A 13742-nucleotide genomic window follows, 5' to 3' on the forward strand; every position below is an offset into this window, starting at 1 on the left:
CCTCACACGTGTGAAGAGGTGTCGGTGGCTAACAACAAAGTCAGACCTCATCAAATGGTGGCAGCAAAGTGAAAAAGCTGCAACTGCAGTTTGGGTAAGGCCATTAATTTGACACGTACCGTAACCTTTTTTTTTACCGCGAGGGGTTGTTTTAAACGTGGTGAAATATTTTTTTAAGGTGAATATATATAATCGAAGAAAATTGAAATATCAAAAGTGTGTTCATTTTTATCAAGATGTGACTTTGAAATTTGTGATTATAAAATAAAATATATTTAAAATACTCTTAATTATTTAATATTAAATATTTAATCATCTTATTACAATTATTAACTCGTAATATTTAGAAATAATAATATTTTTTTAATCACTGAAATAAGTTAATTCGTATCATGGGTGGGCATTTTTAGTCGAAAGAACGACGTCGCTTTGATTTGGTAAGAGTTTCTCCTACGATGCGAGACAAACCGTTTTGGTGAAATTTTGCACTTCTGGTAGTAAATGACAACCCCAATTCCCACTCGGAAAGCTACTTCCAATCTTCCTTCATTTATGGTGCTTTTTCAATATTAGTATTTTAGGTAAAAAAATGTATTACCCTCTATAAAATAAATAGATAAGTCTAGTTAGGTTTTTTCCCATCTTTTCCCCCCATATTTTGTTTAATAAATCACTTCATTTTTAGTGAAAAATAATAGATGTTTTAAACAATATAACTAAACTAAAAATATCCTCCTGATAGTAAAATTGAGAAGGAGAGCACCAGCACGAATTAAACGATTTCAGTGATAAAAGAATTGTTGTTATTTCCTAAGATTTCGAGATTAAACATTAGGGATGTTAGAGGTGTGAACTTTCAGTTATCTATGAATAAATAATACTTTATAATTAGTCATACTAATTAAAAAATATAGAGGGAGAGCACCACAAGTAGAGATGGGCATGGGTCAGGATTCGATCAAGTTTCAGTCAATCTAATCCGGCCCAAAAAATATACACTCTCCATCTCATCTGAAATCGACCCAACTTTTTGAAATAAAATTTGAACTCGACCCGACCCAAAATAATATATTTTATTTAAAATAAATATTATTTTATTCAATAAAGTGTTTAGCCTAAACGTCGGTTAACTGTTATATGGTTATGATATTTTTTTAAACATAACCTAACTATTAAGAAACTGTTAACTGTTATTAACAGTTCGGTTAACGGTTAAATTACTACAATTATTTGTAAAAAAAATTCATAATTCATACTAAAAACAATGTAGCACTTAACACATGGTTACATCGATGTAACCATGTATATGTCTTAATATCTTGATACCTAACAATAAACACATAATTATATTGATGTATGTTTTCGTATTTACATAGAAATAAAAAATAAAAACAATAAAATTATTTATTAAGTTATTTGTGTACAAGTTTATTATATATATATATAATTAATTTATTAACATTTAATAGTTGGTTAACTGTTTATGAAGATTTTTAATCGTAACTTTAACGATTAACCCTTATTTTTAACGATTCGAATAATCGAAACCGTTTAATATTAACGATTCGATTAATTAACCTATTAAATATGACAATTATATCAATTAACGATTACGGTTTTTCTAGCACCCATGATATGATCCGATTAATATTTGTATTAATACATATGTTCGATCTTCATTTTTTTTTTTTTACATAATATTTAACTATTTTAAGCCAAATATACCGGTTAATAGTAATACCATACGTGTGACGTGTCTAACCACCAGCATCCAATCCCATGCTTTCATTCCCTAAGCCACGCCGCAGCCGAACACTACCCCAGATCCATAGTTGATAAAAACCGAAAGACCTAAATTTCGTGTCTGTTTTCCCGTCAAAATTTCACACGCTTTGGCGGCTTCCTTTGTTTGTAATTGTTTCCTTTTTCAAAAGATTATTATTTTACGTATTAAAAAAAATAAAATAAACTTCTCATTTCGGATTTTTTATATAATAATTTTGATTCTTAACTCACAACAGCAGCTGAGTTAGTTGTCCACTCGTTTTTTTCTTCTTAATTCAATTTCTCCTCTCCTCTTCTTCCCCGAGTTTTCCAGAGCTTCAACGGAGGGGACAGAGAGAAGGAAATTAAGGTTTCTGGTTCCTTTTGATTGTATATTTTCCCTGTGATTTCTCGGAAAAGTCGCGAGAAAGAATCACAGATCATTGGAAGCATTTGTTTTACGCTTGTTAATTTGGAGATTTTTTTGGTTTACATTACGGTTGAAGAGATCTGGGAGTTTGCGGGAAAAGAATCAGAGATTTTGCGTTTCTTCTTCTTCTTTACATTGCCTTTGGTAAGGCGTGGTGAAGGTGAAGAGTTTCCGTTTCTTTTTTTTTTTGTTCATTTCAAATTTATTTGTAAATCGCGTGAACGTTGAAATCGGGCTCCTGTAATGCTGGGATCGGAGTCGTAGAAACGTAACGTTTTGTGTGGAAAAAGGATACAGATCGCCGACTTTTCTAGAGATCTAAAACAATCCTTCATAAATATTCAACGTCCTTGTTGTTAGTAAAAAGATAAGATGATGAGAATGAGGACTAAAGCAACAGGGCTGTCACCGGTGACGAATGGAGGAGGCTCGGCTTTTGGCGGTGGCGGTGAACCGGTTGCTCAAGATTGGGAGCTTAGGCCCGGAGGAATGCTGGTTCAGAAGGACTCCGGTCGAAACTCCATCCCGCCACAGACTATTCGAGTTAGAGTCAAGTACCGGTCCATCTATCATGAAATCAACATCAGTTCTCAAGCTACATTCGGTGAATTTTTATCGAACTCTTGTTTATCACTGGATTCATTAAAATTTGAATTATTGACTTCGGGTTAATTTTGAGTGTGTGTCAGGGGAGTTGAAGAAGATGTTGACAGGGCCAACTGGACTACACCATCAGGACCAGAAGCTGTTGTACAAAGACAGAGAGAGGGATTCCAACGCGTTTCTCGACATGGCTGGTGTGAAGGACAAATCGAAACTCGTTTTAATCGAAGACCCGATTAGTCAAGAGAAAAGGATATTGGAGACGAGAAAGAATGCTCAAATGGAGAAATCTTCTAAATCTATCTCTGAAATCAGCTTGGAAGTCGATAGACTTGCCTCTCAGGTACACACATTATTCAAGTTTTCTACTAATGAGATTCTTGATTCGTGCTTTGAATTTATGTAGTTATGGGATATTGTGTTAGGTGTCAACCCTTGAAACAATCATTTCTAAAGGTGGGAAAGTAGCAGAGAAAGATGTGATTAGTTTGATTGAGCAGTTTATGAACCAGTTGCTTAAATTAGATGGGATTATGGCCGATGGAGATGTTAAATTACAAAGCAAAATGCAGGTATCTGAAATGAATATTTGCTTTGCTTTGCTTTGGTTTTTTGATAGTGTAAAGAATCATGTATTTATCTGTCATTGTTGTTGCAGGTGAGAAGAATTCAAAAATATGTCGAAACATTGGATATGTTGAAGATAAAAAACGCTATGCCTAACACCAATGGAGGACAAACAGAAACTCAAAATCAAAATAAGCATTCGAATGCTCGGAAACTAGCTCCGGTACAAGAGCAGCAATCTAGGCGCTTTAACGGACAAAAACTGACACCAATTCAAGAGCAGCAATCAAGCAATTCAGTTGCCCATTTGCCTGTACATCAGCAATACCAGCAACAGCAGCAGCAGTCAACATCGGGGTCGGTCGTAGTCACCACGAAATGGGAGACATTCGATTCAACCCCGGTATACACATCTACATCAACCGCCAATAATTCAGCCCCGCCGAAGTTCCCTTGGGACTTCGACTAAGCAGTATGCTACGTCTATGTTCTTTTCTTCTTTTATCCTGTGTGAATGTGCTTTGGGTTTGCTTCTTCCTGTACTTAGATTTTCTCGAGCAACCCTCTATTTTCCACCCTTTAATCTGTCATTAAGTTCATAAAAATAAAATGGGGGCTTCCATCATTATAATTAAGAACCTCTTATTCGTATCCTATTGTCGTTGAATTCATTTCCCAGCTTGTGTACTGCTCTCCTTTTGATGGTGACAAAACATATGTATATTCTGTAGGCTTTGTTATTTGAAATGATACTAGCCTCTAGGGTTTTCAAACCCTTGTTTGCCGGCTGAATTTACGAGATAATGTTGTGAGAAAAAAAAATTCACGAGGTAACGCTTTCCAACAATTAATTGTTGAGATAAAGTATTTATTACAGGTCGAATGAAGGTCGCCGGGTGGTCTGGGCGACTAATGTTGGGCGTCATGTGGGTTTGGGTTGTTTTCACAAACAAAATGTAGTGTTCTCATCTTAGTCAAACACTAGTTGTTTGGGTTAAATGCAAATTTGGTCCTCACAACTTTACACTCTCATACGTGTGTTTTAATATTTAGGGGATAATAGTATTTTCGATCCCCTATGCTTTGTAATCTATTTGTTTAATCATTTAGTGACATTTTTAATGTTTTGTTTCAGGCATGTATATTTTAATAATTATATTTTAGTCACTAGTTGTTTATTCTGTCAAGTTTGTGTATGTTTCATTTTGATCATAATATTTTTAGTTATTTTATTTTAATCACTGATTTCATGTGTTTTATATATTTTCCTTAATTTTCGAAATTGGCCATGAAATTTGTAAACATGTTATTTTAGCCACTGTTTAGTATTTATGTTTAATTATAATTTAGTCATACATGTTTCTTGTTTATCCTATTTTAGTATGTATTTATTTCTCCCTACCAACGATATTATTTCGCAAAATTTTCCAATATAAAATAAAACTAAAAAATAGTGAAAAATACTCGAAATAAATAAACGTAGAACAAATAAAAATTATTGAATACAAAACAAGATATCCCAATAATCAATTTTAAAATAAATACATACTAAATACAAAACAAGATATCCCAATAATCAATTTTAAAATAAATACATACTAAAATAGGATAAACAAGAAACATGTATGACTAAATTATAATTGTTTGTGACTAAAATAAATACATGTATGAGAGTGCAAAGTTATGAGGACCAAATTTGCATTTAACTCAAACAATTATTGTTTGATTGTTTCTCCCAAACTGCATGGCGACCTTCATTAGTCGCCCAGACCACCCGGCGACCTTCATTGGTCGCCCAGACCACCCGCGACCTTCATTCGACCTGTAGCAAACACCATATCTCAACAATTAATTGTTGGAAAGCGTTACCTCGTGAATTTTTTTTTTCTCACAACATTATCTCGTAAATTCAGCCCTTGTTTGCCTAATGAATAATCTCCGTATCTAGCCAAATGATAGCCTTTGATATTTATTCATTACAAAGAGAACTATTTTAGGTTATATATATATAAATATAAATTGTCTCGTATTTATCTTATATTAATAAAAAATGTTATAAAGAGAACCACTTTGGGTTATATGGACCTTGTTTATATTTGGAGTCAGATTAGGTTGAGCCCTTGAACCAAAAATAAAACTAACGTTTTCTTGTCATAAAACTCGAACCGATTTAACAAGATATTTGTAGTCCAAGTCTATACCATTGCTTGATGTGGGGTCTAGTCCACTTGAGTAGCTGGGATTTGGTTCAAGTGTGTGTTCTAAGTTCAGTAAACCTTCTTTATTTGGTTCAAATCGCAAGTGTTTGGTGTTTGAGGCTATGATATTACCCATTACCAGCCACAATGTATAGGGTAGATTAAGATGGAGTAAAAAACCACAACACTGAGCTTAATGAAACATGATTGGGATATGATTGAGTACTGTACTTTTTGTATTTATTGGTTGAGGAGGGTAGATTTTGATTCATCGTTGGAACTTGGAATGTTAAAGTCAAAAGATGGTTGATTGGGCAAAAATGTTCAGGTAGAGCGGTGGAAAAAATTATTGGCTCGTATGGTCATGTGTAATTTATTTTCTGATCTAGTGTGAATATTATAGTGCTCGTTGGGAGACGTTGGGAACACAAAGCATTTTCGAGAAGACACGGCGACCACAATGCGTCTTCTACTTTGTTCCTATGGTAATAATCTAAGCATTCCATCTTCATGAAAAATAGAAGAAAAAAAACACATTGTGTTCATGGTGTCTTCCCGACACTGTAATGATCATACCATCTCCAGAATAATATGCTTGAATATTTGAATTATATATATTTAAAATGATAAAATCAGATAATATGAATTAACTCTATGATTTACACATAATATATAAGTTTTTTTTGTATAATCATTGGTATCCTATCTATTAATTGATTAATTCGGATTGAATACTGCAGAGGTAAATGCGACATTTCCAACCCAGTTTGCTCAATTCGCAATCGTCATGATTCAAACCCCTAATTTTATTTAAGGTATCTAATGTCTTATCGCACTAAGCCAACTGGTTGTTGGTCGCATAATATATAAGTTAATAACTTAATTTAATTTAATAAATTTAATATTATTGATTAAATAATGATAAAAAAGTTAAGTATGAGTAAATTAGAGTACCTACTTCGATACCTTATTTTATAGGGTTAGTACAAGGACTAATACAACAAAAAAATGGTGTTGGTTTAAAGTAGGTAGTTGTTTTATTCGTATAAGATAGTTGTCGGCAATAGCTTATGTTCCACAAACTTGAAAAATGAGCGCAAGTGCTTAATAAAGTGTATTTTTTCTATTAAATTAAGGTGACTATAAATAGGGATGGATTGACGGGCACGGTGAGGTAGTCGTTCACCCTAAAATTTTAAAATTATTTATCTCTCTCATAATTTTAAAAATATAAGTTCGCCCTCTTAAGATAAAATATTGTGCCCGTCTCTGATTATAATATAGTATGTATTTTAAATACACACAATCATTAGACAATGAACAGTTAATCACTTATATTGTAATCTGCTCAAAGTTGAAACCTTTAAAGATTGCAATAATTTCTTTAATTACTGTAGTAATTTGATTCGTTTCATTTTACGATGATTTAATCATTAGAACAATAGACAAAAATAAAAGCCTAGTCAGAGTTGGTGCCTGGCAACTCATCTTAAGCTGCATAGACGTAGACCCAAACCTCTCCCCATAGAAAGGGATGAAAGCAACACAGGGCCCCTTTGAGTTGTAGATATACACATAATTTTATATTAAGAATAATGAATTTGAATTTATAAAATTTTAGGGAGCGAACTTGAAATTATAAAATTCTATGAAGATAACAACACAATATACATATATAGTAGCGTATTCATAGCTTTTTGAAGCTTATCCATAATATATTTTTTATAAAATTTGAAATTACAAAAGATCTACGAGAATTTTTTTTATCAAAATTCATTATGAAAAACGATTAAAGATATTGTCAAAATCTACGTTTATAATTTTCTAAGTAATTTTCTTAAGAATTAAATGAAGAGTTTATCTTCCTTTCGAATATACATATCGTTAGATCATAAATATTATATATGAATGGATCTAAATGATATTTATGTATGAATTTTTAAAATTTTAAAACTCGTTACAAATTATATTCTACGCTTGTTATTAGACAGATACGTGAACATAATTTATAGAGCACTGTATGATCTGTGAGGTGAACAGAGAGGGTGTCAGATTCAAAGATGGTGGGTTCCATTGGTCATAGTTTTATTATTGCCCACTAGCAATGGAGGTCCAATTAATAATGGTCAGGCCAACAAGTTTTAATAAAAAAATAAATTTATTTTATAATTTATTAAAATTTATATAATGATTTTTCGACTATAGAATGTTGTTTGGTTAAGTTATTCAACTAGTAAAAGTTACAAATCGATCACTCGACTATTTGTTATGTTTCAAACTCATCATTTCTCATTAGAAAATTGGCGGTTGTCCAAGTTGGACGTTAACACGATGACTGAAATATGATAGTCTTTTGAGATTATGAGATTAAATTTTATCATATCATAGTTAGCAGATTAACGTTTGACTCATAATACCGTCAATTTTTAACGGAAAATGATGATGTTGAAACATAATAAACAGTCGGATGATCATTTTGTAATTTTTAATAGTCGATGGACTGACCAAAGCAATACTCTATAAGTTATAGGACCATTTTAATAACATTCGATAGTCGAAAGACTTACTAAGACAATATCTTATATAAAATACATAAAAAAATTTAAAATATATAGTAATTTTAAAATTCAAGGCGACTATACCACCCACCGTCTCGGTTCATCCCTGTGAATAACAATTAGGTAATTGTAATAAAAATCTTAGCTTTCAAAACCATCATCTATGATTCTTTTGCCATCTTTCCTAAGCCCATTCTTTTAATTTGTTTCAGGCCCTTAATTCTTTGTATATGGACTTCAACTTCAAACCATCTTGACTAGGGATAAGCATAGGTCGGATTGGGTCGAGCCTTTAATCAACTCTATCTAATTTGAAATAAATATATTTATAAAAGTTATTATTATTTTTCAATAAATATAATTAAAAATATATATACATACTTGATTATTATTGTAATTATTCATAAATATATAAGGTAAATTTATATTATTTTTCGGGTCAGGTTAGATATTTTCATCATAAATCCGAACTCATTTTTTTTAAAACTCGATCAGGTCAGAACCCATCTGGTTTGGATCCCATGCTCATCCCTACTATTGACAGTAGCGCTTGACTAAGGCGAAAAGAGTAAGATCACGAGACATGAATGGGCCAAGAAAGAACAGGTGGGAACAATCTTCTTTTTTTAAAATTTTAAATTATATATTTTAGATATTTTTGTATTTTCTATTAACAATTTATTTTCACTTCTAAATATTATAAGTTCGTTCCCTTAAAATTTAAAAATTCAATCATTTTGACATAAAATCATATAGAAAAGTAATAATTAAAATAAAACAGATTAGAGTTTAAATTAATCAGGACAAAGCATGCATGGCTTCTTGCTGTAAGAGGATATTGCATGCATGGCTTCTTCGTAACGTAAATGCATGCATGCATGGATTGGCCATGCTAAGCAAGCACGCCCAGGTAATCTTAAATACATCTAAATTTAGATGGTAAAGCATATAGACTACACTTGAACAAACCACTGTAATGATAACTGATTTGTTTAAGTTTTCCCATCTCATTTTTATATTTCCTTTTATTTTTTTATTTTTTTTCTTACGTCGAAAAACAACTTGAAATAATTATTTGGGTAAATTACGTGTTTAGTATCTAAATTATCAGTTTTAGTCTGTTTTACTACCTAAACTTTTTTTTAAACCACGCCTAAACTTTAGTTTTTGTTTCATTTTAGTACACCATTCAAAATTTAACGTTAAATTTTGAAAATTTGAAAGTTTAGGTCCTAAATAGGACCAAAATTGAATGTTTAACGTGTTTAGTACCTAATGTTCAAAGTTTAGGTACTAAAACGCGTTAAAATTTTAATGACGGAGTACTAAAATGAAACGAAAACTAAACGTTAGGTACGATTTTGAAAAAAAATAAAAAAACTTAAGTACTAAAATGAACCAAAACTGATAATTTAGATATTAAATGCGCAGTTTACATTAATAATTTATTAAACCTACTTTTTGGATTTAAAAAATTTACCCTTAAGAAAGTGGAAGAGATGAAGTTTTCATGCAGGTCTAACTCATTGAGAAATTTAAGGTTTTAACATTTAATATAATATCTCTAATCAAACCAATGTAATTAATTAATTAATTTTACCCTAAGTTATGTTTGTTGATGTCACGACAAATTTCGCATGTTTATGCATTAATACGACACAAATTTTAAGATCTCGTGAAGAATTTTCCAGTTCTAGGCTCAATAAACTATATACATTAATTCTTCATTTAATTATGGATTTTATCCTTTTATATTATGAAAATTAAAAATTGGTCCCTTAATCATAATTTAGGGAAAGATCAAGGTAGTAATTAGACGTTAAATCTTGCTCTAATCATAATTTTCTTCGGAAGACTTTCCCTTAATTGGCCCCTTTTTAGCTCAATTTTTGGGGCATCCTAACACTTCTTCTTCCTTCTTTTGAGAGACAATTAAGGGCTTAAACTTAAAAAAATAATTCATTATGGGCCTGTTAATTTTTCATGTTTATAGATCGTATGACAGTATTGGATACAAGTTGTGCGGCTGAATATTTAGAAAAAATGGCAAGTATAATAGTGACGGATCCAAATATATTTTTGGGCACATATGTTAATAACATAAATTTTTTAAATGAATAAGTATAAATAAAATTTCAGGCAGTATCTTTCGTAAAATTAGTAACTAATCGAATAAAACTTAGATTTTAGGGTAGATATTTAATAAAATAAATAATTAATCGAAAAAAATTTCGATTTCAGGATAAGCATGTACCCACCTAGATCAAATTGTGTCTCCGCCACTGCGTAGAATATGCTTAGTTAATGATGGTTGATGGTTGATTAATATACCGAAAATTCCAAAACTAATGAAATTGGATCCTAATCCTCTCTTAAGCTATATAAGATAAAAAAATATTAAACTCGAAGAACAAGAAAAAATGTTGATTAAACGAGGCAATAATGATCCAAATCACCTAATAAAGAAGACGAATCCTCCTTGATTTCTGCTTGGATTGGTGTTTCTTTACTGTCATCGACGGCCGGTGGAGCTCCGGACAGCTTCTTAGCCCTTTCGGCCTCAAATTCTCAATCCGTTCCGATCAGAACCACTAGCATGGTCACCATACACGACACTTGAGCTGCCAACATTCCGAGCCATAGTCCCTTGAAATCATATCCAGCGAAGAAACCAAGCCACACCGCCACCGGCACACCGACGAGGTAAAAGCAGCCGAGGTTTATGTTGGCGCCGTCTTTTGGCCTTCCCGTGCCTCGTAAAATGCCGCAACCGGTCGTTTACAAGCAGTTCCCCAGCTCGCATAACCCGATTATCGGCAAAACAAGTGATGTTAATGCAATGATCTCTTTGTCTCCCGTGAACATGCTAGCCCACATGTTCCTCACAATTGTGGCAAACAATAGTTCTGATAATCCCAGTATGAATCCACAACAAACGCCTACGAAGGCAGCGAGCTTGGCCTTTTTAGGCCGGTTTGCACCGATCTCGTTCCCGAATCGAGTCGACACACCGAAGCTTAGAGATGACGGAAATATGTAGATCAACGCCGTCGTTTGGATCAAAATCCCCATTGAAGCGACGTTCACCGTCGAGTTTGACAACAATCCGCATAGGAGAATCATGATCTCGTACCACCACCATTCGAGGCAGACCGAAATGCAGCTCGGGACGGCCAAATTCAACAGAGATCTCCATTCTTTAAAACACTCGACGACCGAGAACCCTCCCCATGTCCTTTTATGTACACCAAATAGAGTACATAGGTGATCAATGAGGCCACAATATTGAAATTTGTCCACACACCACTAAGAGCAACACCCTTGATGCCTAGTTTAAGATATGAAACTAGAAGATAATTGATGGGTATGTGGAGAAGAATCGATAACATGGCACAACATGTTAAAGGGAGAGTAATGGATTGTGTTCGAAGATAGATTCTCAATGGATGTAAAAGTGATTGGGCTAAAAGATCAGGGACCGAATAAGCAAGATACCATTGTGCTTCCATGGCTATAGTTTCATCCTGGCCGTATAGTATCAATATTCTCCTCATGTTGATCCACAGGAGAGAAATTGGAACCGAAGCAACGAGAAGCAATAGCACCGTTCTCCGCAACGTGATGCCGAGAACGGTGTGTCGTTTTGCGCCGAACGCCTGACCACAAATTGATTCCATTCCCATGGCGAGACCGGAGAGGATGGAGTACCCGGTGATGTTAGCGAAGCTGATGGCGAGCGATCCAACCGCCAAGGCTATTTCACCGAGGATACCAAGAAAAAGCATGGAAAGCAACAACCGGGAATATACATGAGCCCGGTTAGTATCATAGGGACAGCGATATTGGCTATGGCAATGGCTTCCTTGATTGCAAGAGAAACAGAAACGGCCTTGTCTACCTTCTCGTTAGGGATGAATGGTTCATAAATATTCGACGACCCTTTCGGGTCGTCGATCGGTAGAAGGTAAGGGACGTCGGAATCACATTTGCGGGAGGATTTGAACTGGCACATCTTGCTGTATATGAAAAATGATACTAGTGATTGAAATAGAGAGATTGTGTTAGGGAGGGTTGTGGAACGGGGGACCAAATGGGTTTTATAGTGAATTTTGAATGCTTATAAACACGGCGAGAGAAAAATTATTACATGAACCTTTTATCGAAATTTTCAGTACTCGATAATTGTATAAAATCTCGATCGTATTCGTATTCGACACCCTCAAGGGGGACTTAAAGTTCATATTAAAGATGATATCGTGTAGGGCAAAGGACAAGGAAATTGTGGCATGTACTTGGAACCCATTTTAGGTTGTCTTGTCTCTCAATGTTTGGCAAATTAAACCCAAAGTCAAAGTCAGCTTTATGTTGGAGGCGGCCCTGGTTTTTGCACTACAAAGATCCTATAAACCAAAGAGCATTGGTCACATTACCTTGGCAGTGACAGTTCCACATATAGGGATGGGCACGGGCTGAGGCCGGCCGGTTTTTTGCCGACACGATCTCGACCCGAAAATGTATTGCTTATATCTGACTCGTCCCGTCTCGAGTTTTAGACTAAAATCTTGATCTTGACCTGACCCGATCGGAAATATCTATATTTTAAAATAAATAAAATAATATATTTTATTTATTTACTATATTTTCTAATAATTAAATAACATATTTTAACATTATAATGGAAATCTTAGAAATTATATATATAATCGGGTCGGGTCGGTTCAATGATTTTTCACTTAAACCCGGTTCCGCCTATCTCAAATCTACCAATTATGTAACCCATCTCGTCCCACCCCACCCCGTTCTAGAAATTAAAAAACCATCTCTATAAGATCGAGTCGGATCAAAATCTATCGAATTCGGGTTACTATCCCTATCTATGTATAACTGGGGTTGGTTTGTTTTAGTATTAAATGAGCAAATCTCAACTTTTAATTTAATTAAGATTTTGGATCCGATTCTTCATAATTTTGATAATATTAATTATTTTATATAAATTAATTTCTTTTATAATATTATTTTATTTAGTAAAATAAATCTTTATTTAAATACTTAAATGAATAAATAAAAGATATCCGTAATTCAAAAATACGATTAGAGCAAAAGAAACACTACGTGGTTATTAGAAAACGTGTGGAAAATCCTTTGAATGGGAAAATTGCAAATTTTGCATGTGTTTAGCTTAATCTTTCTTTTATACCATACTTGACTATGCGAGAATCGAGTTCCCAGTTCTTTCTGCGTTAAATCATTCGACAATGAACGTTCAGTTACCTATGTTAGTAGTTGTTGGTGTTCGAACCCAGAATCTTTAAAAACAACACCATTCTTTGTCATTGAAATAATTTGGTCAGTGCATTCATAATTAATATCTTAATGTGTTGATTTATTAAATCAGTAGTGTACCGACAAAAGATATTATTTTAATCGTAATTAACATTTATTTTAAACTCGATTCAAACTCGATTTTGATTGATGAATTAAGTGCTCGGTTTGAACACTTGGGTTTTTTTATTTATTTATTCTTGAGCGTTCAAATGAAGGATGCTATGGTTCCTTTTTTGTTTTCACTTTTTGAGTGATCTTTGTTAAAGGCCAAACCATTCTTTACTTTGTCTTTGCTTA

At 33.3% G+C, this 13742-nt stretch overlaps 1 protein-coding gene and 1 pseudogene across 1 annotated transcript; one reads left to right on the forward strand and one right to left on the reverse strand.

Annotated features, from left to right (window-relative positions):
- Nucleotides 1-2050: 2050 nt before the first annotated feature.
- On the forward strand, nucleotides 2051-4013 carry LOC120186655 (BAG family molecular chaperone regulator 1-like). Its single transcript, XM_039190532.1, has 4 exons — nucleotides 2051-2798; nucleotides 2884-3140; nucleotides 3223-3369; nucleotides 3456-4013. Exons 1-4 carry the CDS (start codon nucleotides 2567-2569, stop codon nucleotides 3831-3833), a joined length of 1014 nt encoding a protein of 337 aa, XP_039046463.1. The 5' UTR covers nucleotides 2051-2566; the 3' UTR covers nucleotides 3834-4013.
- Nucleotides 4014-10547: 6534 nt separating this feature from the next.
- LOC120186740 lies at nucleotides 10548-12132 on the reverse strand (annotated as a pseudogene).
- Nucleotides 12133-13742: the final 1610 nt, after the last annotated feature.

Source organism: Hibiscus syriacus, unplaced genomic scaffold (assembly GCF_006381635.1).
Source record: "Hibiscus syriacus cultivar Baekdansim isolate YM2019G1 unplaced genomic scaffold, ASM638163v2 tig00113719_pilon, whole genome shotgun sequence".
NCBI classification, from domain to species: domain Eukaryota; kingdom Viridiplantae; phylum Streptophyta; class Magnoliopsida; order Malvales; family Malvaceae; genus Hibiscus; species Hibiscus syriacus.